At 40.3% G+C, this 27,984-nt stretch overlaps 1 protein-coding gene and 2 long non-coding RNA genes across 24 annotated transcripts in view; 1 reads left to right on the top strand and 2 right to left on the bottom strand.

The window, feature by feature from the left end:
- Positions 1 to 22: 22 nt before the first annotated feature.
- Positions 23 to 7,222, bottom strand: LOC117953501. Its single transcript, XR_004658619.1, has 3 exons — positions 7,210 to 7,222; positions 7,006 to 7,009; positions 23 to 253 (listed from the first exon to the last, which is right to left on the bottom strand). It is a non-coding gene; the product is annotated as an uncharacterized LOC117953501 (long non-coding RNA).
- The window catches only part of fmnl2a (formin-like 2a), a 46,830-nt gene continuing 23,447 nt past the window's right edge, over positions 4,602 to 27,984 (top strand). For 10 of the 22 annotated variants that reach the window (XR_004658615.1, XR_004658614.1, XM_034886511.1 and 7 more), the window contains exons 1-3: positions 4,603 to 5,202; positions 20,426 to 20,509; positions 23,617 to 23,697. Coding sequence is in view for 20 of the 22 variants with exons in the window: in XM_034886511.1 (XP_034742402.1) it covers positions 5,089 to 5,202; positions 20,426 to 20,509; positions 23,617 to 23,697 (279 nt within the window). In the remaining 2 variants the exon portion in view is untranslated. Of the gene's footprint in view, positions 5,203 to 20,425; positions 20,510 to 23,616; positions 23,698 to 27,984 lie in introns of all 22 variants that reach the window. The other 12 variants (XM_034886499.1, XM_034886498.1, XM_034886496.1 and 9 more) reach the window with 4 other exon arrangements.
- On the bottom strand, positions 17,695 to 27,665 carry LOC117953503. Its single transcript, XR_004658622.1, has 3 exons — positions 27,655 to 27,665; positions 18,507 to 18,514; positions 17,695 to 17,812 (listed from the first exon to the last, which is right to left on the bottom strand). It is a non-coding gene; the product is annotated as an uncharacterized LOC117953503 (long non-coding RNA).

Here is a 27,984-nt window from a genome sequence, read left to right as displayed (position 1 = left end):
TTTCTCTTTGGTTTAAGTTTTCCAGATTGTTTCAGCATTTAAATTTCAATTTAGGCTCAACTGTTTTAAATTCATGCTATGGAGGAGAACTGCTGGATGGGAGCCTGTGGTTTCTTTCTGTAGATGGGAAAGACATTGTTTTATTTCTCATGTAATAAACCTGTATTGTTCTTTTTCTAAGGAACATTCAAAATAATGTGTCTGTCCAAGAGAAAAATACTTGTGCTGAGAAAGATCCATATGGATGGTTTACCTGAATGGTAAATAAAGTACAGTAATGTTTCTGGACCAAGAAGCTAAATGAATGGTGTGCTTTTATAAAGGGTTGGTTAATCTGTAGATGTAAAGGGTTACTGTGACTGGAACAGTGGACAGCAGAACACCAGTTCTTCCGATGTGTACATTGATTTATTCCCACCTTTTTCAGGACTAAAATAATTCACCTTTACCACTCCAGAAATTGAGTGTTTCATCTAAGATTATATATTTCAGTCAGTGTATAGATTAATATGGAGTCAACGCTGTGCTGCCAATTTGAGTGTTTGGCCAAACTCTATCCAAACAGATGCTTAGTTTGTTTGACTGTGTGTTGGTAGAAATTATGCTTTAAAAGAATATCTACCTTCATTTAAAAAAACAACATTGACATAAACATTTATTAGATTTGCAGGGTGACATTAGAAGATATCCCCCCCCCCCCATTTTTTTTGATTTGTACATTTGTTGTCCTTATTCTGTATGCAATAAATATAGTTTGATACTCAGCCTCTTGCATTATATATTACCTTTGATTTGTGTGGACCTGCTATACAATTAATATTTCAGCTATGCTGCACTACACAATGCAGAGCTAATGCTTTTGAAATATTCACATCTTTGGTGTACATAAACATGCAGCTGTTTACAGACTGATAATGTTGAAATCAGTGTTCTTAACCTGGATGGTGGTCTGAATCCACCTGTAACCAGATGTACATATAAATGATGGCCCCTAATTTATGGTTCCAGCCACACGTGAAGTCCCGGAGCAAAGGTTAATTTAGTCTTGATAAAGTTTTTGGAAGTGGGTTGAAACGTTTCGAGACTGATTATAATAAATCTACTCAAGTGTGGGTAATACACGTTACATACATTAGAGGGCATTGTAGATTTGCGGGATCAATGCTTGCTCTGCGGAATCTACATCTCTACTTGTTGGAATGACTGAAGTCTCCAGCCCTTAAAATAAAAGACACAGTTATTGCTGTACTCCAGCCTTGTGAAGGGCCGTAACTTACCTTTAGTCGTCTCTTAAGGGAACTACATTTTACAGATGTTACTTAACTGAGCAGCCAAATGAACTCCCTGTGAGCCTCCTCGCACAGTGGTTTGATTGTGCTGCCTTTATTTCGGGCATGTCCTCTGCATTTAATATTTCCTTGTAGATATATCTGGAGTCTCATATTTCCCCAAACCGTTCAAAGATGCAGCTGCAGAGGTGCCCCCTCCCCCAATACATTAAAAACTTCCTCAGTCTGTATGTATATATTGTATAGAGGAACACAAAGACTAACTGTAACAGGCAAGATTCCTGTCAGTGCATGATTGTTTTTTGTTGTGCTGAGTCACCATCAGCTGTCTCAGGGATGTTTGGAAAGGCAGCACATACCCTCAATTGTTTTTTTCACTGCAAATAATGGACAGACGCTTGGTGTTATTATTGTTTTAAAGTTCATTGTCTGTCTTATATTATGCACTGCTCTACTGTCAGTGTACTGTAAGGTCCATTTGTGTATTATTGTGACAAGATAATAGGTGGATTGTTGAGTCCAACCACACAGTCACAGTATTTAGAATAGAAATTAATTATTTTGAATATGTTTTTTATATGTTTGAGTTTATGTTCATGTGTAGATGAAAGATATACGGGCATAAGAACTAATAATCTGTATGGACATAAAATTACAAACTGGGCCCCAATCCCAGTTTAATGTAAAAACACATTTTACTCTGATAAGAGCCTTCAGGAGGGCCCTGTTGAGATAGTGAGGCTGTTCTTAAATGATGCATGTTCCTGATTAATCCGTGTTTAATCAGATTACCACACAGTAAATGTCGGGTCATGTAATATCTAAGCATAGGAACATTGTACACATGCACAGAGTAGGGAAGCAACCAGGGGTTAACAGGGGCCCACCTGCTCAATTCTGCTCTGGGGCTTTTTAGAGCAGTTGGTCCTTAAAAATATGCCACACTTTCTTTCCTATTTTCTGATCATTCACTTATTACTTGTTTATATTATATTTTTGTAGTCACTTTAGTGAACGTTTTACACAAAATGTCGGCTACAATCTGTAACAAAGTCATGTATGTGTCATGACGAAAAAAGGTCAGAGAGAAGGAAATAATCCCGTTGAATATTTTGTTATTTTTTTAATCTCTGTACACTTTTTAAAATTAGCGTCATCCGTCTTCATTATAAACCATAATTTGTATTTTAGTCCTATTATTGTAAATCCAGATTTGGTTGTAATTAAACTTTTTAGTGGTCACTACTTATTTCATTACTAAATCTAATTAGTTGTTTGCAGGGGCGGATCTACAAGGGGGAAAGGAGGGAGGCTGACCCCCCCACTTTGGGGCCTTGCCCCCCCCAGCTACCCCCCTAACTTTGGTGTTCGAAAAACAAACTGCCACTATGTCCACCGGCTTCTTAAAACATTGAAACAAACAATTAATGTGTATTAATAAATAATAAATAATAATAGCCAAGTTGCCAATAGCCAAGTTTCCAATAGCAACTGCATGGAGGAGGGGTGGGTGTGGTGCGTGATCACGGAAGGCTTGTATCATGTGTATGTGCTGGCAGTTTTGTTGTCATTACTTGGAATATCTGATGGGGGAGACGGAAACTATGCACTATAGCTTTAACTTAACATTCCTATTTTAGACAACATGACTCCAGAAAAATTGTCTATGTTTACTGTTGTTTTTAGTAATGAGTAATTACATCAATACTAATGTAAACTTGATGTGTCTACTGCATCAACTAACTGCTCTGTGTTAATACCACCTGATCTCAGTTTAACGATTTAAGGCAACGGGTTTACACAGTAAAGTCAACTAAATCGGGTTAACATAATAAATATAAATAATATTAATAAATAGTATTTATTGGACTGAATTTTTCTTCACAGTGGTAGTTGATGTGTTAGCAATATCACCAACATGAGCAGCACATAAAAGTGCATAAACATGTAGGCCTAAAACACAATATACACAACCACAAGGGGAGGGATCTTCAGACAGAGCATCATCTTAACTTGGAATAATGATCACATGAGGTCAGTCAGCCGTGTTTCCCATTCTCAATGTGTCCATGCCAGCAACCTCAGATGTGACAGCCTCCCCTGCTGAATCAGTCCAGCAGCCTGAATGAAACCACTGTGCATCTGGAGAACCTCTGGATCGTCTCCAGAGCGCTCGCTGCGAGCTGATGTCACCCTCTTGTGCGTAATGTGGTCCCCACCCTCAGCAGGTCAGATTGAATCCCGAGGCATGTTGAGGGAGCACAAACGTGTCAGTGGCAGTGTTATCATAAAAGTGTTGTTGTTATAAAATTTGTTGTAATAATTCTGGAGTTTTTCAACAGGCTTTGAGTGAAAAAATGTACCTGAGGCACTGGATTTTTGATCACTTTGAACTATGTCTTTGTAACAGTAGACCTTTTGACTTGTGTTTTTCATGTCAAATTGTTATTTGGGAGAAGAGCCCATTGCGCTCCCTCAAGGATGATTTTAAAGTAAAAAATCTCAAATATACAGTAATCTGGTTAAAAAAAAGACCTGTATTTGCTAATGGTTTTATCCCAAGACTGACCTTTCCTGCCCCCCACAACAGTAGGGGGCAGGAAAGGTTAAACTAGTCACACAAAACCTCCAAGTACAGCATTTAATTAAAGAAAACGTTTTTTGTTTTTTTTCAGTTTGCCACTGGAAGCATATCACGGAGCCCTCTGAAGAAAAAGTAATAAAAATTGCTGAGATTAATATGATGCTCCCACACTCACACTTAAACTATACAATTCCATTCAATTTGCACAGATACACACAATAGACAGACACACACGATAAATATATCCAATAGATAGGAAAAGAAAGCAAAAGCAAAAAACATAGTAATATGTATCTTTATCTGTAAGTAGGAAGATTCACTTTTCAAGCTTTGGTTTTTCAAACATGATTTAACTCCGGATGTAATCATGCTGTTTTAAACCACATTAATTACATGTGTAATTACACGAGTATAGTTACTCAGTGCATCTTCTAGATGTGGTTTACACATTCAAGAGCAACTTTGGGAAATACTGTCTGATATGATTTTTAAAGCAATTAGCCTGTTCTAAAATCTTGGCTCTTATAAATAAATAACAATAGCCAACATTTACGTTGTTTAATACAAAGAGTAAAAGAATATAGCGGGATATCTCTCACAATGGACTCGAAGTACCACAATGCAACATTGAAAAAAATATCATCTCCTAGCTACGGGGGAAAAGTGGGAGGCTTGCCTCCTGAAAAGACTCATTGTAGGGAGTGTGTGTGTCTCTGTGTGTGTGTGTGTTGGTGTGTGTGCGCGTGTGTATAGAACCCCCCTCTTCCTTAACTAGCTGGTCAGCAGAGCAGTGGAAGGATTAGTGAAGCCAGCTCCACTCTCTACTAACAGACGGAGGGGGATTGCAATAAGCGTGAATCATGCACGTCGTCATTACTACCGGCTGGGAGTGGAGCCGAAATTGTGCAAGATACGGATAACAGCGAAGAAAGGTCCGCGTGGATCCAGTCAAGTTTCGTCTCCTTGTTCCGCCGTGAAAATGCCTCACCAGGGGCTCTGGTGCCGCCGCTGCTGCTTCTCGGACCCGTCGCATTACACTGCCTTCCTCACGTGTGCTTTTACGTTGAAGAAGTAACCAGGATATATAGACCTGTAAGGAGTCTGTGAGCGCGATTATCCAAAGGACGTACGGATTTTTATTTTCCTTTTTAGCCGTGCGGGGAATTGTCTCAAGTGGAAGAAAGAGGGAGAAAAAGTTTTACTGGTTGGTGAAACATGGGGAACGCAGGGAGCATGGACCAGCACACTGATTTCAGAGGACACAACATGCCTCTGAAACTACCCATGCCGGAGCCAGGTGAACTGGAGGAAAGGTTTGCAACCGTTTTGGTAAGAAAAAAAAAAAAAAAAAAACTATTTCATCTGTCTTTTCTTTGTTCCCTCCATGCTTCGCTGTCCTGGGTCGGGACAGCTGTGTGTAGGTTGGACCTCTGTTTGTCCAGCACGCCTGTCCTTTGTTGTTCAGAGAAAAGGGCTATTCCAAAAAAAAAGGCACTTGTGTCAGAGGTACAAGAGATTTGCATCTGTTGCACTGCTAGAATACAAATGTGAGAATGAGGTAACATTTTCTGAAGTCTTTACAAGCCTCATCAAAGTAGTGATACAGTTTTAGCAGGACTGTGAGCACATTGATACTCAATTCTTTTTCTTTATTTTGTGGACTCAACACTTTTGTGAGGTCTCTCCTTTTTGCTACACCACGCCATCAAACATCACAACTGGGCTGCCCTAACTCCAAATCCAAGATAATAAATGTTTACTGAACAGCAGTCTTCTCATTTAGCAGCATCAGTCCAGCCTGGTTTCTTCTCTACATTTCCAAGTGTAGTCACACAAGACACCTGCAGTCAAATGATTGTTTTTATAGCAGTCTATTCCCCAACTTTATGAGTCCAGACGCTGGCTCACTACTGAAGCTCTAAGTGCCCAGCATGCCAGCTCCTTTTTGAAACATCTGTCACATCATAAAGTGTCAATAGCATCTGTCAACAGTTATGTTACCTGGGAGTGAATGCTGAATATTCTTATTCTTGTTGAAAGATCCTCTTGACTTAAAAGTGCATTCAGGTCAGGAGAAAAAATGATTACATTGATGGTTGACAAATACTCCTATTACCAATATGTTGACTGATTTGTGGACATTTTTAGTTGTAAAAAGGACTGAAGAAAGAATTATGTTCTCTTGTGCTCTACAGCATTATTATAGAGACCTTTTTAGTGGGAGTAAGAAAGACCGGTTTGCTGACGATAAGAATTTCCAGCTCACAGCCCAGTCAGTGAATGAAGGCCTACTAGAAGAACAAGGTGACATTTGAGTGCTGGCAAAATGTGGGTCAAACGTGATTGTCGCCTGGCCTACTGCTGTCATGAACCTCAGCTGCTAAGTACAATGAATGTGACTTGAGCAAGCAGCATGATTGATGTGTTTTAATTTGCTATCCATTATCTTTGCTGCTTTGTTTTTGTTAACGTTGGCAGCACAGAGCTTTTAGCCCGTAAGTAAGAGAGTGGATCAAGTTTAGGTGGACGTAAAATCATTGAGTGCCACTGTTGTGTTGGGGTGTGATTGCTGCTTGTCAGACACTGATGAATCTCATTCTGTGCTGGATGCAGCAGACTTTGGGATGGAGAGGTTTGATGTAACACCAAAGAGGGATTTGGGCATCTTCATAATCATGTCTGCTCTTAGAATCACCTACTTATTATCTTTTTTTTAAACATTAAGGTTTCCCTTTTTACACGTGGGTTTGTAAACACTCAGAGCAATACATGTCAGGGATGAGAAAACAATTAGGATCCATACATGTGGTTTACAAAACTAGGCTAATCCTTATTATGCTTTCCAGAAAAAAATCTACCTGTCTAAAAACTCGTGGATTTTGTGGGCTGGCTGTCAGAAAAGCCGATCTTCACAGCATGTCAGGAACTCCCTCCCTTCCTCTTCCCCTGCTGCCAGCATGATGCCTCAGCTCTTGGCGGGATGGAAGCCCTTCAGCATCAGAAGGATTTAGTGCTATATTCACACCATTTAGTTTTATTTACTGCCATTTAAACCCTAATGTGTCTCAGCTGTGCCTGATGGCACTTGGCTCTATTGATTGCGGGAGAGAGTGGCACTGTGACTCTGATGACCTCACTTCAGTTTGAATAGCAGCGGGTGAGAAAGATACCTCGTGACGCCTCTCAGTCGTCTCGTATCCCAACATATTCGTGATTACCCCTGCTGATGAATCTACATTTAGGTGTGGTTGGCTGCCGATCTGTTCCTTTCTCAAACGTGAAATGCCTAAAAGACAATATTTGCAACAATTACATATAATTTGGACTTCCCTGAACATATTCTCACTCTAGCCGTGATGGAATAGCAGCAGGACTGTGTAACTGCCACTCCTAATATGTTTGATCAACAGGCTAGCCCTGGATCGCAGTAGGGAGCCGTTCAGATTAAAAGCTCGTGCTGGGCCACTAGAATCAAACACTTGTCTCGCTCAACTCTTGAATTTCTTATCAAGCACATGATTTTTGAATTTGGGTCCATGCTTTTGAAAATCCCTTTTTTTTAATTATTGGTTTATGACCTCCATCATCTGAAAGGACCACAAAGACACGTAACCACACATATAGAATAGGACTAAGTCCTGCAGTAACATTTCTAGATCATCAGCTGTACAAGTTAGATCAGTCTTAGATCCAGATGAATACAACAAAATCTAATGTTAGCAATTCCAGCAATTCCTGATTTCCTCAATTATATTAGAAAATACAATATAAAAAATAACGAAATAAACAAGACTAAGAATCTGATGAAATATTTGATGACACTTTTTGGCACTTGGTTGGCAGCATTCGCTACTTGATGTAAAAGGCACATTTCTGACAGTACCCATAAAGTATTGATGTGTCATACCAAGCCCTATTTACTTATTGTGTCTGCTCGCAGTAATAGTTGGAGATACTAGTGCTGTTTGTTTCCATATAAAAGAAGATGATGAAGAATGTGGTTGACAAAACAGTTTCTGCTGAAGGTTAAAAACCAGGAAACACGTGAGTAAGCAGACCTTGAGTGGAGATCGTTTTGTTTCCAAGGGTGAGAAGCTCCACAAAGATATTGGCTTTTTTATTTTTTGAGTTCATAATTATATATGTCTAATCTTAGTGATTTTTTCTATGGACACAAACACACATTACACTACACTTTGCTTACTGTTGCTCACCTAACAGTAAGAAAAAAAAAGTCCTCACCAGGAGATAACTTTTTTGCCACGTCCATAATGTCTTGTCTGTCTTTTCGCAGGGACAGCATTTTATTATAAGCTAGGTTTGACAGTTTGAAAATTTTATTTAAAACCACCTTCATATGCTATGTATTTCCAAATTGTGTCCATTTAACATAACTAAACAGACTTTTAACTGACTAATTTAAAGCTAAAGTCAGTTACAATTTAACACACCTTGCTTAGATAACACTGTGTGTTGTATTACAGCAGCATTTGCATGGAATGGATACTAGGATTTCCAGTGTGATATTTTAGCTCAGTTTGACTTTTTACTAGTCATATACAATGATCTGGCTATGTACTGTAGTTCCCCTTTCTTTTTTGTTGCTGTCTGAGTCTGCATTCTTCTCCTAAATAAAAAGCTCTCATTGAAGCCCCGGAGCTAAGGGCAGATCTTCAAAATAGACTTGGGCTAATTGCAGGGCCTCTGCCGTGAAAGGCATAGAGTGAGGTGTATACTAAACCCAAATATGCAGTGTTTAAAGCATTAGGGGCTGATTTACATGCAGGTCTAAGATGGAATTTATTCATTGTTTTTTTTAGTGGGCAGTTTGCTGCTCTTTGGTTTTTATGTCTTGTAAATGTTGTAGTGTTTTTGGGGGCTTCGGTTTTCCCATACAGCATCCAGGGTAAATGGCTCTGTAGTTAGTCTGGAAAGCATGTTTGCAAGTCTTCACCTCTCTTGTGGTTGCCATAGTGTCGGTGAGACAAGTCTACAAGAAGAAGATGGGTCACACATGATGATTAGCCAGTACCAAAGCAGCCCTCTTGATGTTTACTCTGTACAGCATAACGCTGAAATCCCAGTGAATCTCCTGGTCATATCAACATCCCGATAGATAATCTACTCTGCACTTATTGCCTTATCACTCCAGCACTGTCAACCATTAGAGGACATAAGCAATGCTTCAAAGTGGAAATGTTGTCTCTCAGTTGTTAAGTGCACGCTGGGTGAAAGCATGTGAAATGACTGCAGTCAATCTTTGTGAGTCACTGTACAGAATGAGTCTATATGCTTCGTGCTGAACCACAGTAAAATGACTCTGTGTCGCAGGAATTCAGCTTAGGCTTCATGTCTGCTCCTCCGCCTCAGCTAGCCACAGAGCTGACATCAAATAAAATGATACCCACATCCAGGACACCATCCACTTCAACCTCAGGGCTGTAGTGTTTGCTGAATATCACGACGGCTTTCAGGGAGGCAGAGGAGTTGGTTGTTTAAATGCCATATGGGGATAGGCTTAGCTGTTGTTGTAGCTGCTCTTCTTAACAGTCTGCACAGATTACATGTAAACTACTTTATTTAAAGGCTGCTGAAGCATCCCGAGCTGCTGTTAACTGTGCTGTGTGACCCTGCATCTGAAATCTACTCTTACAGAATAGTCATGAGTAACCGTCACATTTAACTTAAGTGTAATATGTTACATTAACAGCATGTTAAATGTGCATGTGATGTTGAGCTTGTGAAGTTCTGTTCCCAGGCATCCACAAACATGCATTAATATTGCTTTAAACGTTGGCTTTGTTACCGCTTCAAACACAGTATTGTTATGGAAAAGATAACGTTTGTGGCCCATTTTTTATATTTACTATTTTATGATTCTACTCATCTACATAACCTCTAATTCAGACATCTAGGTGTATGCACAGATAGGTAAAAACCTGAATAAATGACTGGATGACTTTCAAACAAAGCACGAGGAGTCGCTGAATGGTTGGGAATGAAAATGAATAGTATCACGTCGGGTCTTTGTTGTCACCACATCTCCACTCACCTGAATGCCATGGTAGATTCAGACTCTCTTCCACCATCATCAGAACATCCTTATGAACTCAAAACATATGTGTTTCCCTCCAGTAAAGTTTTACAGATTTGAGAAAAAAATAGATAAACTTAGGTAGCATTATCTACACACATTTAGTTTATTCTGAAAGACAGTTTGACTATGAGAATTTCACAGGGCGTCTGTTAGCTTGCAATTGGTCTCTTCCAGTGCTACCTACCTTTAACCTCATCACAAAGTGATCCATCTCTCTTATACATTGCTATATGGAACCCAGGAAGTGACTAAGCTAACCCTCCTAGTTTTTTGATGTTGACTCTTCTTCATTAAAAAGCAGAACAATGGGTATTGTCTGAGGAGCAGAGGGTGAACACTGGTTGAATCCCGTGCAGCAGGCCCTGGAAACAGAGCTGCTCTTTATTCTGTGGAGAGCCCGAGACGGAGCCTGGCACTGGACCCAGACCCGGCATGCTGCGAGAGGCCCCCACACGTACCCGTGTGTGTGTGTGTGTGTGTGTGTACTGTAGTTGTAGCCCCGGGATGCTCACCCACCAATTAGCCATAACAGAGCTGAGCATGAAATGCTTGGGCATCGATGACATCCGGCAGCCAGTTTGCAGGCCTTTGCAGCCTCTCAGAAGGAGCGTTAAGGGGCGCTGCGGTAAGAATGTGCCGCTCAAACTCCGAAGCAGAGCCGGGAGTTATCTTGCCTGGCTGGCAGAGGGTCAGCTGATTACGTGGGAAAAGGTCCCTCTTGGCTGTGTGTGGACACCGCTGAGATTGAAACCACTGGGGCTTCAATCACTCTTGTTCTCAGTTTAGTTTTGACATCCACACATTTGGGAGTGGTTTGGTTTCTGCACTGCAGCGTGGGTGGCAGAGAGTACTGACCACGCAAAGCAATATTGACCTTATAATGTTGCTAAAACCTTTCTGATGGTTTTCAGTATGATCATACCTTGTTTAGGTAGACCCTTTGTCTCAGCCACAGAATAGCAAGAGCATTTGAGCTTTTTTCTTAACGTTGCTTAAATGTTGTACTGAATGTCAGCCATCAATAGAGTCTGTTTTGACAGAACAAGAACCTTTCCCTGGCAGGATTTTGGCTTTAGTTTTGGATGTAGCTTAGTCATTGCCCATGAATGTCTTTGCTGTAGGTCTTCCTGCGTCAGGAGCAGGTGTATGATGAAGCAGCTTGGAACAGGACAGCCCGGTCTTTTTATGTTGGTCACAGCCAGTTACCAGTGTTGTCCAACAGAACTCGTCCAAGGGCCACACAAAAGAAAGGAGAGTCAATGCACTGTGGAGAAGTGCATTATGGTCAGGATCTGTCCGGGCTCCAAGATGGCAGCTGTGCTAATATAATGACATTGCCCGGCTGAAGTGCTGCACAAAAGTGGGTGTTTACTGTTAAGAATTAGTTGATGTTGGTGTTGGGCCAAGTCCAGAAAAGCCTTCAAATGTCTGTGGCATTGTGACATATTAGGGGTGTGTTGTGGCTTCAGGGTCAGTTTTATCTTTTGTTGATATTATTGTTGTACTCTTTTAAAGGCATCAAGTGATGTTGAGTATGTTTACAGTTTTGGATTAAGTTTGAACTCTTCCGCAGATGCCTCATGTTGTTTTTATCTGCTGACTTACTGCTATAAGTTAGATCTGCATGTTGTTGGTTTTTGCGGTTAGTAAAATCAACAGTCATGGTCTAAGCGGATGTTTTTTGGTTGGAAGTCAGAACACATCGTTCATGAATTACTTTTCACAACCTTGTGCAATATCTACACTGTGTCCCTTGATCCAAATGCAGTGTGCACACTGCACACACTGTTTTAACAAACAGTAACACTAGCCCTAACTTGTAGTCTAATAGTTGGGAAGTTGAAAAGCTGGCTCAGCAGTTCACTTCAAACGTAGCCCCGTTTTCTTTTTGGCTTTTCTTCCTGAATGTTTTTTTCTCTGGACAAATGCTGCTTTTGACGCTGCCAGAGAAAAAACGACTTTCCAAAACTAACATCTGCAGAGCAGAATGGGAGGTCCCGTTGCATTTGAACGGGCAATCACTGAAGTACATTCAAATGCAACGGGACCTCGCCGGAGTTTGATATAGGCATCACAGCCCGAGAGCAGTCTGTTGTTTCAGTCTTTATTTGTTAGAAGATGTGGCTCTCACCCTGGACACCCCAAACAAAACCAAAGCAGAGTGCACCAGCCTGACCAGGGTTAGGATTTAGATGTCCAGTAAAACTCAAAAGCCCAGGCAGGGAGATGGCGAAATGTCCTGCTAAAGGGTGCTTGGGTAGCTCACCTGGTAGAGCAGGCGTCCATGTATAGAGGTTGACTCTGACATGCATGTCATTCCCTCTCTCTCTCCCCTTTTCAAGTCTAAGCTGTCCTATACAACTAAAGACCTAAAAAAGATTCATAGCACCTTATTGTTTTTGTAGACTTTGGTTCTTTTTCTTTCATAGGGGGCAATACCCAGTTTACTCAACTGGTATTTGGTTAGAAATGCATTTAAGTAATTCTCCCACAAAACACAGCAAATCACAGAATTGACAATGACGGGATCACAAGCTCAAAGCAAATAAAATATAAGTGATCAGGGAATTTTCAGTGAAAGTCTTGCAATAAATAAGTCACGACACAATGCATATCTGTTTCTCATTGTGGGGAGTGGAGTTCAGTCAGGTAGTAGTGGTATAGTAGTGGTAAATTATGTGTAATTTTTTCTTTTCCACCCTTATAAGATGTTGTATTGAGGCCGTTTTCTACACCTATGTTATTGTTTTAAAACAAAGACTTTATGGAAACATGCTTGTGTTGTTTCAAACAGACAGTTAGGGTTAGGGTTGCTTGATTGTGGCCTCAGTGCTGAAGGAGAAAGAGACGTTTATTTCACCACAAAAACTATTCCAGTGTGAGTCTTGACTAGTATTTGTTTTTTATAGTTACGTTCATATTAGTAGTTAGGTAATGTTGTGTTACATCAAGAAGTTCAAATAACGCAAGAGACGATGCCTACACACTGACAAAACAGGATACATTTATTACATATTCATAAGGTGACAAACATTAAATTGTGAATGTTTTGGTTATAGGACCTTTGCAAACTCAACTTACAGATGTACGTTGCTACATCGCAAATTTAAAGATGAGTGTGTGGTTAAAACGGGATGTTGTAGTTAAGAGAAGACCGATAATAAGATCTAAAGGATTATCCTTAGCAGCATTATTAAATTAGTCCGCCTCCTTTTGTCAAGTCATTATTTCCTGTTCATCCCACTGCCACCTACAAAAATAAAGTTTGTTGACGTTACGAAACTTAATCTAAAGGTGTTTTCTTCAAACCTTTTTTTATAACAACTTTCAAGCAAACCAAATGATTTAATTTAAAAACCCACTGCATTTACACTCGGGCTTGCCATTGTTTGTCTCACGGACAAACAACTTTTCAGAATCATATTCTTTCTTTGCTTGTACAAGAACATGGACTCCACCTCAGTCAGGACACTTTCGCAACCTCGCAACATCTGGTCTGGCTGGAACTCATCTGTGTTCATGTATCACTTGTTTTGTTTGGACAACTTCCTGCTGCTCCCAACCATCTCCATAATGTTTCCGGTATTTGGATAAGGTCCAGCATGAAAGCCATTTTGTGCCAAGCCAAAGTGATTTTGCCCACAATGTAAACATTGCACCAGCCTTTTTGTAATGCACTTTATTTTTACCCACAACACAGCCAAGTGAGTGTTTTTCTTTAAGTGTATTCCCCCCAAGAATTATTAAACAAAAGCTAAAACGAAGAAGCTTGACTTTCCACTCAAATTGTATTAGTTTTGCACAGAAGTTAAATTAGATTCCTTCCTCTTGCAGCTGCGGTTTGCTGTGGGGATCTCTGTCATTAAACACATACATTATGGTGTTGCATGTCTGTGTTAAAGCTTATTAAATGCACTTCCAGTTAAGTAGTTTGATGACATTTGGGACAATGTGGTGAAAATTACACAAATACGGGGATATCTTTCACCAAGAATAGCTGGTGATGAACTCCTGTTAGTGGATGCACAGTTGGCAGCAGAACAGTACGATTACTCCGTTCTCCCACTGAGGTAAATGAATGGAATTTCATTGGAATGTACTTGTATGGGGGGAAGACGATAGGACAGGCTCAAACATTTGAACCTACCATTTGGTCGAGTAGAATTCCAGCAAACAGCTTTACAAACATAAACACTATGTCCTGATGGAGGGGGCTGGGGAGCCGGAGCAGGGGGTCCTGCGGATTACAAAGCTAATCTGAGGACAGACAGGGGACACCTGTGCCCTAAAAGAACGCCAAGGATTACAGAGCCACGCTGCGCTAATGAGGGGAGGACAGATCGTTTTGGATAGCACATGCCTCAGGGCCGCCCTACTCCTCTTTCACTTAAGCATCATCACACACTACCACCACCTTCAAAATGATTTTGATTTTTAAATATCTGGACTGCAGGGCTCCTCCACTTCTCGCCAGGGTAAACAAGAAGAGAAATAAATGAAATGTATGTAATGCAGTTGTGCAGTTTGTCACGTATTGGTACACCTGTGTTTTAAAACTCCCAGGGAAGCCTGCAGCGCTAACCTTAGAACTATGTAAATGCCTTTAAAAACATACTCCCTTGTGACTGATGAAGTAAGCATTGGGAAAGAACAGCAGAGCATCCATCCAGTCATTTCCAGAGTATTGAGCAATTTGAAAGTATTTGTTATGACTACTCATCAGTAACTGATGCTGTAAGAGATTTTCTTGTTGTGGCATGTGGTGCAGTGTCTGTAATGCTCATTTAAAAACACTGCAAGGAGTTTTAAAAAACTAATAAATCAGAGGTTGGATTATTGGTTTCAATGATGCTAACTGGGCGCTTCAACAGGAAGAGATGCAATCTGTTGAGGCCATAAGTTTGATTTGGACTTGTGTCATATTGCATATAGCTAAGAAAAGTGTTTTTATGATTTGGATCAAATATTGCTGTTTCTAATGGCTTTGTCTGAAAGACTGGAGTTCTTCTGGTTGTGGTGCATTAGCGTGGAATAGGTAGAGCTGGAAGAAAGAGGAGAGCTTGGGTGTGTCTCAAACTTCTTGCAGCCCAAGTCCCCAAGGAAAAATCAATCTGCTCTAAAAGATATCTGAGAGGGGCAGCACTGCACACTTTTGTTGTCTCTGTCTCTTGCTAATGTGTATACTATTTGCATTAGAGAAAGTTAACTCAGTGAAGCATGGGCCTGTTTAGGGAGCTAATTGGCTCATCACTTTCACCTACAATTTTTGACTTTGCTTTATGTTTTCTTGACAGACCACATGGTACCACATATTAGCAAAACAAATTCTTACATTATATTTTCCTCTTCTGTTGAGTACACTCAAATCAAAATTGCTTATGTTATGTTCAAGAGCTTTTACAGACAACATTTCTCAAGTACGGTGTAATGACGTGAAAGCCGTCATGTGGAACTATTGTAACAGTCCACTTTGTCTATAGTACCACATTTTTATTCCTGTTGGTAAAGTACTTTACACATATATTAAACATGTTCAGTATGGTCTTCTGAGGAATTTTCTTACAACAAGTGCACACACTGTCTGCAAAACATGAAAGGGAGAACCCCAAAGATCCTCCTGTTTGCAAACCTATGGTTCTAGAATATTCCATTTGAGACTCGCCATTCAAATGAATAGCTTCTTAGTTTTGTTAACATAGTCTTGATCTTTTCACAGCAATAGCAACTAAAGCCGGCCCTTCATGTGGGCTGTGTTTGCTTTTGTAGCCATCTGTGCTGTGAAGGCCGTTGCTCTGCAGACCTCCTGGAAGGTAGAGGGTGCCTGGTGGGCTTCGAGCCAGCTGCCTATTTTTACTCTTTTTATGACTCAAGTTGCTTAATGATAAATGGACACTAATACCTTCTGCCCCTTTTTAACCTTGTTTCCTGATGTGAGTTTAACATTGACTTTTATGACATCAGTGGCAGCTGTTAAAGTTGAGCTCCTGGTTGTCAAACATTTTGGACTGGATCCGGTGTTGCATAGCTGCACCATGGTGTGGTGAGAGCTGATCATAGGTGTTTGCAGCCTTATAGCAGAGGAGGACCTCTCGGACCTGGGATCTTGTCAACCTGCCAAACCTTAACAGTCCACATCGTTGTCCATGCTGTGTTATTGCAATAAACCATTATATTCTTTTTAAGCTCCTGTGTAGTTTAAGTCCAAGAAAACAATACTGTTTGTCACTGGGCAGAGAGGCAGTTTATGTTAAAAGATTTACTGCTGTTCAGGCTTTTAGTTTGATTGCCTTTTAGTTGCGTCAAGCCACATAGGATACTGTACATACAGCCTAACTGTTATCGGATAAACAATTGTTTGTGACTGACCTTACATCGAGTCAGTGAGCATAGTGCAACACATGCTGAGTTATATCTTGACTGACTGACATAGGATTTGTGTTAAAGCTAATACTCACAGCTTTAGTTTTTCCCAGAAGTTTCAAAGGAAATACACTCACCAGCAGTAAAGATGTGGGACAGCTGCTCCGGAGATGAAATGTCAGATTGGCAGCTGAAGAGAGGCTGGAGATGTTGAAGCATTGAAACCCCACATTTCAACGAGAGAGGGTTTGTCATCCTGCACTCAGTAAATTCCATAATTTCCCAATTGTCATCTTCATTTTGTTGCTGTCTGAAGAGACTTTCTTATGCTTTATTATAGTTCATATCAAATCTGCTTGTTTCCAGCTGAAACTGGTACTTGCTGTGCTTGAACGAAGTGATAATTTAGGATTTTGCAAAATCGTCCATGCCTGTCAAATAGTTCAGACCTGTCATAATGCTCCTAATGCGTAAAGTTTAGGTGCCCGTATTTGCCAGGATGTTCTGCCATCAGGTGTTGGTGAAAAGCTGCCACACCCACCTCAACATTACCCCATTAATAACAGGATCATACTGTACACACACACACACACACACACACACACACACACAGACACACAATAATAGTGTGGTTGTCGACCTAAGGCAACCTGACCCCAGCCAGCTGAGTGCCTGTCACAGCTCATTAGCATTTGGATGAAATAAAGAGAAGTGGTTCTTTGCTTTAGTTGGAGCCTCTCCAACTATGAAGCTGACAGCGACTCAGCAAACCACCCATCCAGTCTGTAGGAGTACAGCACCTATATCCAGCACCTACACCATTTCCACCAACTTCTCCAATATCCAGACATAACAAGACAAACGTCTAGAAATAACATAAGGATTTACCCTCCTTTAATTTGAGCTTGCCACCCACTAAATGCAACTGCCTGTTTTTACTTTTCTGTGTAATATAGTGGGACTATTTTTGTCTCTTGTCATTTTATGGGAGTGTCTAGTCAGGTGTTAAATTGTATTTTACCATGTTAAGATAAAGAAAGTGGGTATTAACTTTAGTCATCTGGTTAGCGGCCAGACTGAGTCAATAGAGCCTCTCCGACTCCCGACACCCTGCAGTTAGCACAGCAGCAATCAGCCGGCTGGCAGCATCTGTTGAATACTAATGCAATTTACTGCTTGCTCTGATGGAGGAGCCTGGACGGTCTACACCCTGTGTTTGTACCTTATAAAACATCTTAAGACATTGATAAATATTGAAAGCAAATTGTGCTCTTATGTTGGGATTTCAATTAATTTAGCAGGTTTATTGGCACACCTGTGGAGGAAATCTATTGAGCTTCATCAGCGACTATTTAGAAAAGCAATTAGCCATGCTTGGGACTGCAGATTAAAATTAGCCTGTATGGCTAAATCTGGCATATTTACATGTTGGACTCTGTTCTCATGTTGATTAATGTGCAGTGTCCCTTTTTAAATAAAGAACTCAAAAAATAAATAAATAGTTAACGGCAGGGACAGAACGTAATATAATAAACATAATGACATTACCAGGTAGCATAAAAGTCTACAAACTGCTTAACTCTAAATTGTTCGGCTTCTCTTTTTCTGTTATTGGTTAAATTATTTGTATACATCTATTGTTTTTCTTTATATTAGTCTTCCTCTCATTAGTAAAATAAAAAGATGTGCCCACGCCCTATACTTGCCCTCCAGAGGAGCTCTCTCTGCATTGATTTTCTTATACAATTGCAGTCTTAAAAAATTAAAATGGATGATTATATAGATCAATAGCCGAGCCATACTATAATAACAACAGTATGAAAAATGAAAATACTTTTTAAACTCCAAAGCATGTAGGGGATCAGACCACTCGATCAGTGTCAGACTCTATCCTGGTATTACTTGCTCATGGAAAGAGGCTGGCTCCAAGGATATTGTTTTTCCTCCTGCTACCCCTGCAAGCTCTGCTGGGAAATCCAGTGGAGGAAAAGTGGAGGCTGAGCGCTGAACACACTCTTATAGATGACGCAGCCCATCGATGGAGAGAGAAAAAGTTCCCCAGCTGAGTGATGGCCACATTTCCCCCCTTGTCTACCCTTAGCAGTGGAAAAAATCTCCCTTTAACACGTGTAATGTCTTTTCTGAAAACTGCAGATGAAGGATGTTAATGAAATACGTTTAATGCTTGTAGCCTTGAATTGTACATTTTTTTTTCTCAGGATTTATTTTTAGTCTGTAAGAGAATTGTTTAATGACAAACCAATCTCCAGCTGGGCAGCCGCACGTTTTATTTCCATTTTATTTTGACATATTTGCGTGTTCTGTGCTATCCATACTGTAGGTGGTACGATTCAAGTGCTGGTTAATTCCTTCAACCTTTTTTTAATCACAGGGCGGGGTGAGTCACACAGGATAAAGAAAGGAGTTGTACAACACTTTTGGGAGGATTGGGGTTTATTTTCAGCCATATGGGTCAGATTAGATTTGTCCTAAACAACACACAATTATCAGGAAATCACTCTGAACTACATGAAATAGGAATATAGTAGTAGAGAATGAGAAAAGAGAGAAAAAATACAGCGCTGACAAACATCAGACTAGTTTATCACTTTTACGTACTTGCTCACACTCTTATTAACTCTCAGTGCACTCTCTTAGGACGTCTGGTCACTTGATGGGTGTTGAGTGACTGTTATTATAAGTTTGATGCAGTAAGACAGGGTAGGGCTGGGCGAAATGGAAAAACTCAGATATTGAGATATTCTTGCCCTAATACTATACTATATAATAATAATAATAATAATATATGATATAATAATATATTATAAGGTTGACAATTTGTGCTTTAACAAAATATCTTCACAATGAGATTTTATATAGATAATCATCAGTAATGTAGATATAATGGCTAAGTAGGTAAAGGTAAAAATAACAGAAGCGCTAGAACAGTCTGGTACCACAGAACATGGCATCACTTTACTGTAATGCAGGCTTTAAAACTAGGAAAAGACAACATTTAAGCCATTTATGATATTACGATTTCCAAAATCTAAGGCAATATCTAGTCTCATATCATGATATCAATATAATATCGATATATTGCCCAGTCCTATGTCAGGGTCAAGCTTGATTGCCTGGTTGTCAAATGCAAAGCGTTGACTGAGACAATAGAGCTTGGATGTCTCCTCTCTGCCTCTGTCTCGCAGCCCACCCCATATGAGAGACGTCCTTTTCCCAGCTGTGTTGTAAGTTTCCTCTGTCCGCAGTTATTTTGGGATTGTCTCATTAGTGGCTTTCAGTCTGCCATATATTTTGTAACTGCGTTGTAGGAAATGGAAAATATTTAGCTAAGATGATTTAGCCAGGAGTAGATGTGGTGGTTGTAGGTTTGAATCAGGGTTTGAATCATTGTCAGGAAATGAACACAAAATGTCTGAAAGGGATTGAAAGAGCTGTGTTTAGTCTTGTTTCTTGATTTCCCCAGCCAAAGATGAGGATAGCGCGTATGTTAACACTTTGTGATCAACATACATTAACTTGAAAACTAATGGACAGTTTGGCAGCATGATATTTGCTTTGTAAATTCTTTTTCCAGAAAGGTAGAAATTAATTAATTCAGATGACCATGTGACCTTTCCCTGGCATGACCATCATACCGCACTTTGGCTAATATAAGTCTTTTTTCATCTACTTATTATAATGTTGGGTTGGAAGATAATGGCCAAATAGAGGGACTCAAAACAATGAGTCACAATGAATCAGTTTAGGCTTTTAAGTGCCATTGCTTGATTCTCAAACTCTTAAATATGGCTGCTAGAATGTGGTAAATAACCGGATATTGTGAGTGTTCACTGTGTGTAATTCTCCTGAAAAAATTTGAAAGTTCATTTCTCTTTACACTGGGTAACAAAGCATGAAACAAACATGCATCTCACAAACAATGACAACAGACAATTGTCTTGCTTACCTGGCCCTCCTGTGTCTGAACTCCATTGTTTATAGTGAATTTGAGATGTCAGTTTTTACCGGACTCATGTGACTGATGCTGTTTATTTACCCACATCCAATTAACTCTGACCTTTTTCTCTCTTTCAGAACTCGATGAATCTTCCTCCAGACAAAGCGCGACTGTTGCGGCAGTATGACAATGAGAAGAAGTGGGAACTCATCTGCGATCAGGTGGGCATCAGTCACTCGTCTATATGATTATGGTGCCATGTAGTGCTGTAAAAGTCACAATTAATGCACCGTGGCTGCACAATTACCATACTCAGGAGAAGAATTATTGGAATTATTTAGCTGAGGTACAGGAGTTATTTCACTCAACTAATCAATCAGCCTTCGATACAATTAAACAAATCAATCCTGTATGTACTGTCTCACCTATCAACTGAATATGTAATCCTGGAGAAGGTCTGTCCCACTGTGTGTCGTGACCACAGCACTCATGCTCCATTGCATTGTCTTTAACCTTTACACACTGCCTTGGCTGTCCTGGTCAAGTGGGTTAAGTGGCGCAGCAGGGTGCATACATCAGTTAGCCAGTTAAAGATCTTAGTTAGTTTTTGGTGACAGCGCTGCATGCAGGAAATAACAGAGGGTGCACGTTGTGCAGGGATCTATGGTCTGAGTGCTCCACTCGGCCTGCAACCCTCTTGCCAGATAGTTTTTCTGCCTCTCTAAGCAGCGAATAAAAACCGAGACAATATCAAGACCACCACCCTACCAAATTGTATTGATGGCCACTGACCCTGAAGGGAACGCTGCCAAAGAGAGCCCACCAGGCTGCAGACCGACAGTCACCGATCCTCTTTCATTTCAGAGTGGACTCTATGTTCCCCTGTCAGACCTGAAGTGATAATAGTTGCTTTGCCTTTTATTCTCAGTAAAGCAGTTCCCAAAAACATTTCTCAGTGATTTTGATGACAAACATTTGGTTTCTTGATGCTTTCTCACTTACTGAAAGAGAACAAAATGCAAGTGCGTCCACATGAATCACTGTAATCAATGTTAAAATTACCTGTATCTACTTTAGGTGGGAAGTTTCGTACATACAAGGCATTCTTAATCAGTCGCTAGTCAAATTCCTATTGTTTTAACATTCACACATTAAGGAACATGCTGAATTAGGGTGCTTTTAGAGTACACATAAAGACCTATTTCTCCTATTTCCACGGGCAGCTCTGGGAGGAAAGTACTTTCTTTGCCATAGCTACAGTGAATCTATGTGTGTAATCATGGCAACAATGATGGAGGGAGGCGGAGATGACAGCTACATCCTCTTTGAAAAACAAGCTCTGCATATGCAGCCAGAGGTTGAAATATTAAACATTTTTTGGGTAATTACAGGGATTTATGAAATATGGAGGATGCCCTTGATGTGAACACGATTTGATGAACTCATCACTGTCACATCCTTCTTGAGAAATTTCCAACCAACTCAAGTGTTTCTACAGAACTTCATATTGATAGGTCTTTAAGTGTACTCTAAAGCACCCTAACCATGTCTGTACACAGTGAATGGCAAACAACTACTCTTAAGCAGATTTCCCCCTCCTGAGTCTCAGCGCAGGTGCAGAGGGGGAAGTATACCTTACCTCTGAAATTGAATTTAAACCAACTCCCTCAGACAAACTCTTTAACGGCCACATAGCATGCTGGAACCTGTCTATACTGTACGCGTTCCTAAAAAACAGATGTGTATTCTCAATGATATAGATATTGCTTCATGTATTTATTGTATGTACAGCACTTGTCAACTCATTTATTACTTGGCAGACTTGCAAATAATTCTTCAGCAAAGAAACACTCAAATAGGGTTAAACCGTCTGTCTGCGAGCTTTCTTTCCTGACGCCACTGTTGTCTTTCCTGTTTTTTTGAGACAGACACACTGGCGGTGATGAATGTGATGATGCTGATAATACAACATAGTCCAGATATTTAATCTGATCTCAGTATGTACAGAGAGCGGCACAATGATGTGAACACCTTTTACGCCATGGAATCTAATACAAAAGCCTTGCAGATAATTCTGTCTTTTATGAGTTTGTTTAGACTGTCGGAGAGAAGTTTTTTTTAACTTCCAGAAGTCAACATGTAATTCTGTTAACTTATTTTGATTTAAACAATGACCGAATTAAACATGATTATATTTATTTTCATAATCGAGCAGCCCTAGTATGCATTGGAAGATACTTAAGATAAGATATTCATGTATAACAGAGACCAACTTCAGTTGTTCTAGCTAATTGCTGAAGTCATAATGTCTTAAGGATTTTTGCTGACATGACATTTTCTCAATGGCATGCTTTCCAGTCTCACACTGTGTAGCGTGGTAAATCACTAAACCAAACCATCCATGCTTCTGTGGTGTGGCACTCAGTCTGATCCAAATACTGTTTCCCGCTCAACTCACTGACGCAAATCCAGCTCTTAACTCTTGTATTCATATTTAGAACACAATCTTGAGGGGATTTGACCTAAAACCTGGTCCTGGCTGTGAAGTTAAGACATGTACGCACACAGCCACACACGTCTGGGGACAATCCCCAAGTTATGCTCTATAGGACATAAAACTAATCAAGAGCATTAACAGCAATATCTTTTCTGACCACATGGCTGAACAACCTTAACAGTCACATCTGAAGGGTTTAACATTGTCTGTCAGCTGATCAAAAATATTGATGCAGAAATAAATATTTGAATTGAGTATTTTGTTAATAAAAGACTGGGAATACAATGACAATTCATGTTGTCGTCTTGTTCCAAATCTCTCCTCTAGCGAACATTAAATTTACAGTTATAGTAACTTGTTGTGTCCACAATGGTCATTCTTGCAGTGCAACACAGTCACCCTCGAATGGGCCCAGAAGTGAGTTTTCTAAAAATGCTTCTCTACAGTCAGAAATACCTCATACAGAGGCTTGTCATGTCCAGCATTGCAGGCAGGAATATTTTCTTAAAGAATAATCTAGGGTTCCCATCAATTGAAGGAGGATTCATAATGACTGTATCTTGAAGCCTTTTCAGTTTCATTCTGATAGTTTAATAGTTTACCTTAAACTGGCAGTGTGTTCAGACTAGTGAGAGTGGGATATTTCTTTTTAAGTTATGGGTGGCTGCATTGAATCAACAAAATTAAATTAAAGCCAAATTCATAATAATAATACTGTGAGTGATAGGAATTTACATAATATATATGGGCGCCCGGGCAGCTCAGTTTGTAGACTTGTCTTTCTCTCATCTTGTTTTCCTTTTGCTCATCTCATTTTTTTGTCTCATTCAGGAGCGATTCCAAGTGAAAAACCCGCCTCACACGTACCTCCAAAAGCTGAGGAGTTATCTAGACCCTGCAGTCACACGGAAGGTGAGTGCCCTCGCTAACATGCTATCCTGTTCCAGTGCCGCAGCTTTTCCTTCCCCTCTGACCCTCTATCTCTTGTCCAGGATGTCCTTACAGTTGGGGAAAAATGTCACGCACTGCTTCTGGAGCAGACAGGACAGCTTGGGAACTTAAGTTAACAGTCAGTGTGGCTTAGTGAGAAAGGAGACAGATGTTTATGTGCAACGCCCAGGTTTTGGAAACTTCTGCCCAAGGGTCATTAAGCTTTTTTTTTTTTTTTAAGATTCTTTTTTGGAAAATGTAGGCCTTTATTTGACAGAACAAAAGAGACAGGAAAGGGGAGAGAGAGGGAAAACAACATGCAGCAAAGGGCCACAAGCCGGAGTGGAACCCGGGCCCACTGCGTTGAGGCGCAAACCTCTACATATGGGCGCCTGCTCTACCAACTGACCTTACCAGTCCCCTGTGCTGCAGTTCAGTGGCTGACAGCATGCTCTGACCTCTTTGTGAGGAAGAGCAAAAAGGAAAAAACACAATAAGGGTTACCTCAAGGCAGAGAAGAGAATATTAGTATTGACAGTCAAGGAATGGGATATAGCTTGCGATTCCTTCCGTTTTGCGAGTAATGTCAATGTAGCAACATTGACATTACTCTGCAGCCTAGGAGGAGGAGCCTGGCAGGAGCTAACATGAGAAATCAGAAGCGTCTTAGCTACATCATAAATATTGCCTTATATCATCTGTTTCTTTGGCTGCTTGAAAGGCTCCATGAAACAATCAGCCAGCTCCCAGGCTCTGCCAAAATACAATTTTTTGGCATGAGAGGGCTGTGGGGGCAGTGCTAGGAGACCAATCTTTGATAAAACAAATTAACCTATAGACTTTGCCAGAATAACAACAAATGGCTGAATTATTCCATTTGTACTGACTGGAGTTGAGATTTACGTCACAATAAGCCAGCTAGGGCAGCACAAACAGAGTTGTAATGACAGGGGCAAAAACCTTTCACATTTCTGCTTTGATTTAAAAGTGCAAACGTATCATGCAGCACATCTTGATATGGTTCGACCTGGAAGTTTTACGTGGAAAGATTGAGGAGTAGTTTTACTACAATAGTACAACAATTGAGTTCCGCCCTGGGGATTAATAAAGTAATTCTTCTTAAATTAAAAACATGTATCCACATTTCCAATCAGCTATAACACGTGGACACCTTGTGTTGCGATATGAGTGTATAGTTAGCAAGCGAGCAGAGAAGTTGAAGCTAAGTCAAGGTGTGTATGTATATAAAAATGTGGTCCTTTGGTATTTACTTAAATTATTTGTAAATTATTTTAAATTATTTCTTTCTTTCTACACTAAAAAAAAAGTAATAGGTGTTCCTCTTTACTGCTTCTAGCTCTAGAAGCAGTAAAGAGGAACACTTATTATGCTTAGTGCTTTAATTAGCTTAAGAGTTGCTAGTAGGTGGACTTTTCTTTTACCCCTGGCCTGGACAGGTTTTCTTTCTTTTTTTTACCCCTGGACAGAACCAGGCTAGCTGTTCACCCCTGTTTTCAGTCTTGCTAAGCTAACCATCTCCTGATTGTAGTTTCATATTGAGTGGTAATCAATCTTCTCAACTTTTGGAAAAAAAACAAATAAGCACATTTTTCACAACATCAAACTCGTCCTTGAAGGAGATGGTGACTATATTTAAAACTGTCTGGGTGTAAACTCCTAACATAGTCTTGGCTGAATAATTTCAGACAGAGTAGATGACATATATTAATGTTTGTTTGTCTACTCTCGCTCTTTTTGATTAAACTCATCTGTGGCTGCGTGACTGTTGTTTGGTCTGTGTTAAACTACTCTGGATTGGGAAACTTTGAGAGACATGCCCAAGCATCTTTTTTATCACGTTGCTTTTAGTGTTTATTCTCATGGCCTGAGACACGTGGGGTTTTGGCCTATTCCTTACATTGATCAAAGACCTGAAGCAGGCAAGGAAACAGGAATTGCATGAGAGTAAAGTGAGAAGGGCAATGTAGAGGGAGAGAAAGAGGAAGACTGAATAATGGAGAGGGTAGAGGGGGAGAAAGAGATGGACAGTGAACGAGAGAGAGAGAGAGACACACACAAACTTAAGAGAGCACAGAGGAAAAGAGTTATGGGCTTCTTTCTACATTCCTGCTCCATCCCCCTTTTCTTCAACCTCAAAACAATTGCCACTTTGTGCCACTGTGAGAGAGCTGGAGGTCATTGCCTTTGCTTTCCATAGGCAGGCTCTGGTGCATTCCTCTGGGCTGCTCCCAGCCAATAGGCAGCCAAGGAGGAAGAGCTTCAGTCCAACTAGTCCCAAGAATGTATCAGCCATTGATTTGTTTCCAGGATGACCCCTCCTGAGCTCACACTCCCCAAAATCTCTCTTTTCCCCCCCCGGCCACACTCTTGGTGCTCACTTTCCCCTTTCATTGCTCCCTCCCTGTCTCCTCCTCCTCTTCTTCTTTCTGTCGGCCGTCTTCACCCTCTTCCCCCACTGTCGGCTCCTCTCTCTTCCTGCTCTCTCTGTGTTGCAGCTGGTAGTACTTAAAGTGTGGACTGTAGGGTGTTTGGTGGGAGAAGAAGAAGAAGGAGGGGGTGGCCCCAGGGAGCCTGCGCAGTACCCCTAAAAATGCTCTGCTTTCCACACAAACACACCAAGGGCTCCTCCCAATAAAAACACTCTGTTTCTAATCTCCTCATGTGCCAAACACACCGCCCAAGCCCAAAGACACAGACTAGAGGGAGAGACCCTAGCTATGGGAACAGCTCTCTTCTCTGTGGATGTTAATAATAGGTTAACACAGTGCTGAGCTCTGTTTCCTTCCTGATGCAAACGCATCATGGAAAGTGACCAGGCCCTCCATCTCTGGGTGGATACTGGGTTCTCTTCTCTTCTCTTCTTTTTTACTTTGAAAAAATCTAAAACCTTTACCTTTTTAACATTAATGGAAATCGTTTGACAGGGAGTTCATGATTAGAGCTGTGGTTTGCAATTAGATCTGACAATTATTTGTCAGATCTAATTGCTTGGTCTATTAAATGTCGAAAACAGTGAAAATTGTCCATCACTTGTTTTGTCAGTACAAAACTTTTCCTAACTCATTACATATTCCTAACTGTAATTATAAATTAGTTTATCAAATTATTTGAATCATTTTAGTATGGTTTTACACAGAAAAATAAATAGTTAAACATTTCTAATAATTAAAATAATGATAAATAAATAACTCTTCTCTTTATTGTTTTATTTACCATTAAAAAATATAGATGACAATTTGATATGAAAACTAGAATGGTACTAGGAGAGAATAGATTACCGCCAAAGCATACCCTATCTCACACAATGTTAATGCCGTGTGAATTTTAGTCTGGAACACATTTTTTCAATTATTCCGACAGCACATGAATGCATCCAAACGCCATATCTCACAATGTTAACGAAAGTGTATCTTCCCCGTGATTCTGATCCACTGCAAAATGCAATGGGTTCTTCCTTGGACCATGCTACACCCTTTCACAAAGTAACACATTTAAAAGAAAACATAACCTCCCTGGCAGAGGTAATAACTCTCCTTTCTGGTACAACAGTTTCACTCCCTACCATCTGGGATTGTCCCCTCCTGTTTGATCACCACCGGTCATTCACATTGCTTGTCTCATTATTGTGGTTGTGTAACAGCCTGAGGGGCCTTTGTTTGGTCTTGTAGATCACCTCTTATCAGAGGCTGAAATCAAAGAGGAGCCCTGTCATGTTCTCTGTTCTGTGGTTTCTATTTAATTTTACTGGCAGTTCATATCTTCAATACACATCGCTCACACACTTAAACTCTCTTATACCGGTAGCCACAGTAACTGAGGGCAGAGAATGTGTGTTTGTGTCACTGCTGCTTGTGCTGGTAGGGCTTGTGAGGTAACCAATTAGGTTACTTGATTATATCACAATGCAGGAGGGATTACTGCTATAGAAAGAACCAATGTGAGCAAACAAGATAACTGGAACTACTCCACATTCACAGTTTCCAATGAGTCAGCTCGCCTTCTCTGTTAGCGTGTTGAATGGTTACTGGCAAGAGAAAGGCCCACTTCAAAATCTTATAAAGACAACCCTTAAAACAACTTCCATTTTGAAATTGGTACACTGCTTGCCTGCTTTCACATTTTAAATCAAGTCACTGTGGTCTACAGTATGTCTGTTTGCCTGACCTTTTAGTCAGAAAAAGTTTTCTCCCGCCAAAACATTGCTTCGCTACTGCTTGATAATTTACAGTTCTGGTGGTACGATAAAAT

The sequence above is a fragment of the Etheostoma cragini genome, chromosome 11 (genome assembly GCF_013103735.1).
Source record: "Etheostoma cragini isolate CJK2018 chromosome 11, CSU_Ecrag_1.0, whole genome shotgun sequence".
NCBI lineage: Eukaryota > Metazoa > Chordata > Actinopteri > Perciformes > Percidae > Etheostoma > Etheostoma cragini.
Note: the sequence above shows the minus strand (reverse complement) of the source record. Positions and strands in the feature narration are given on the sequence as shown.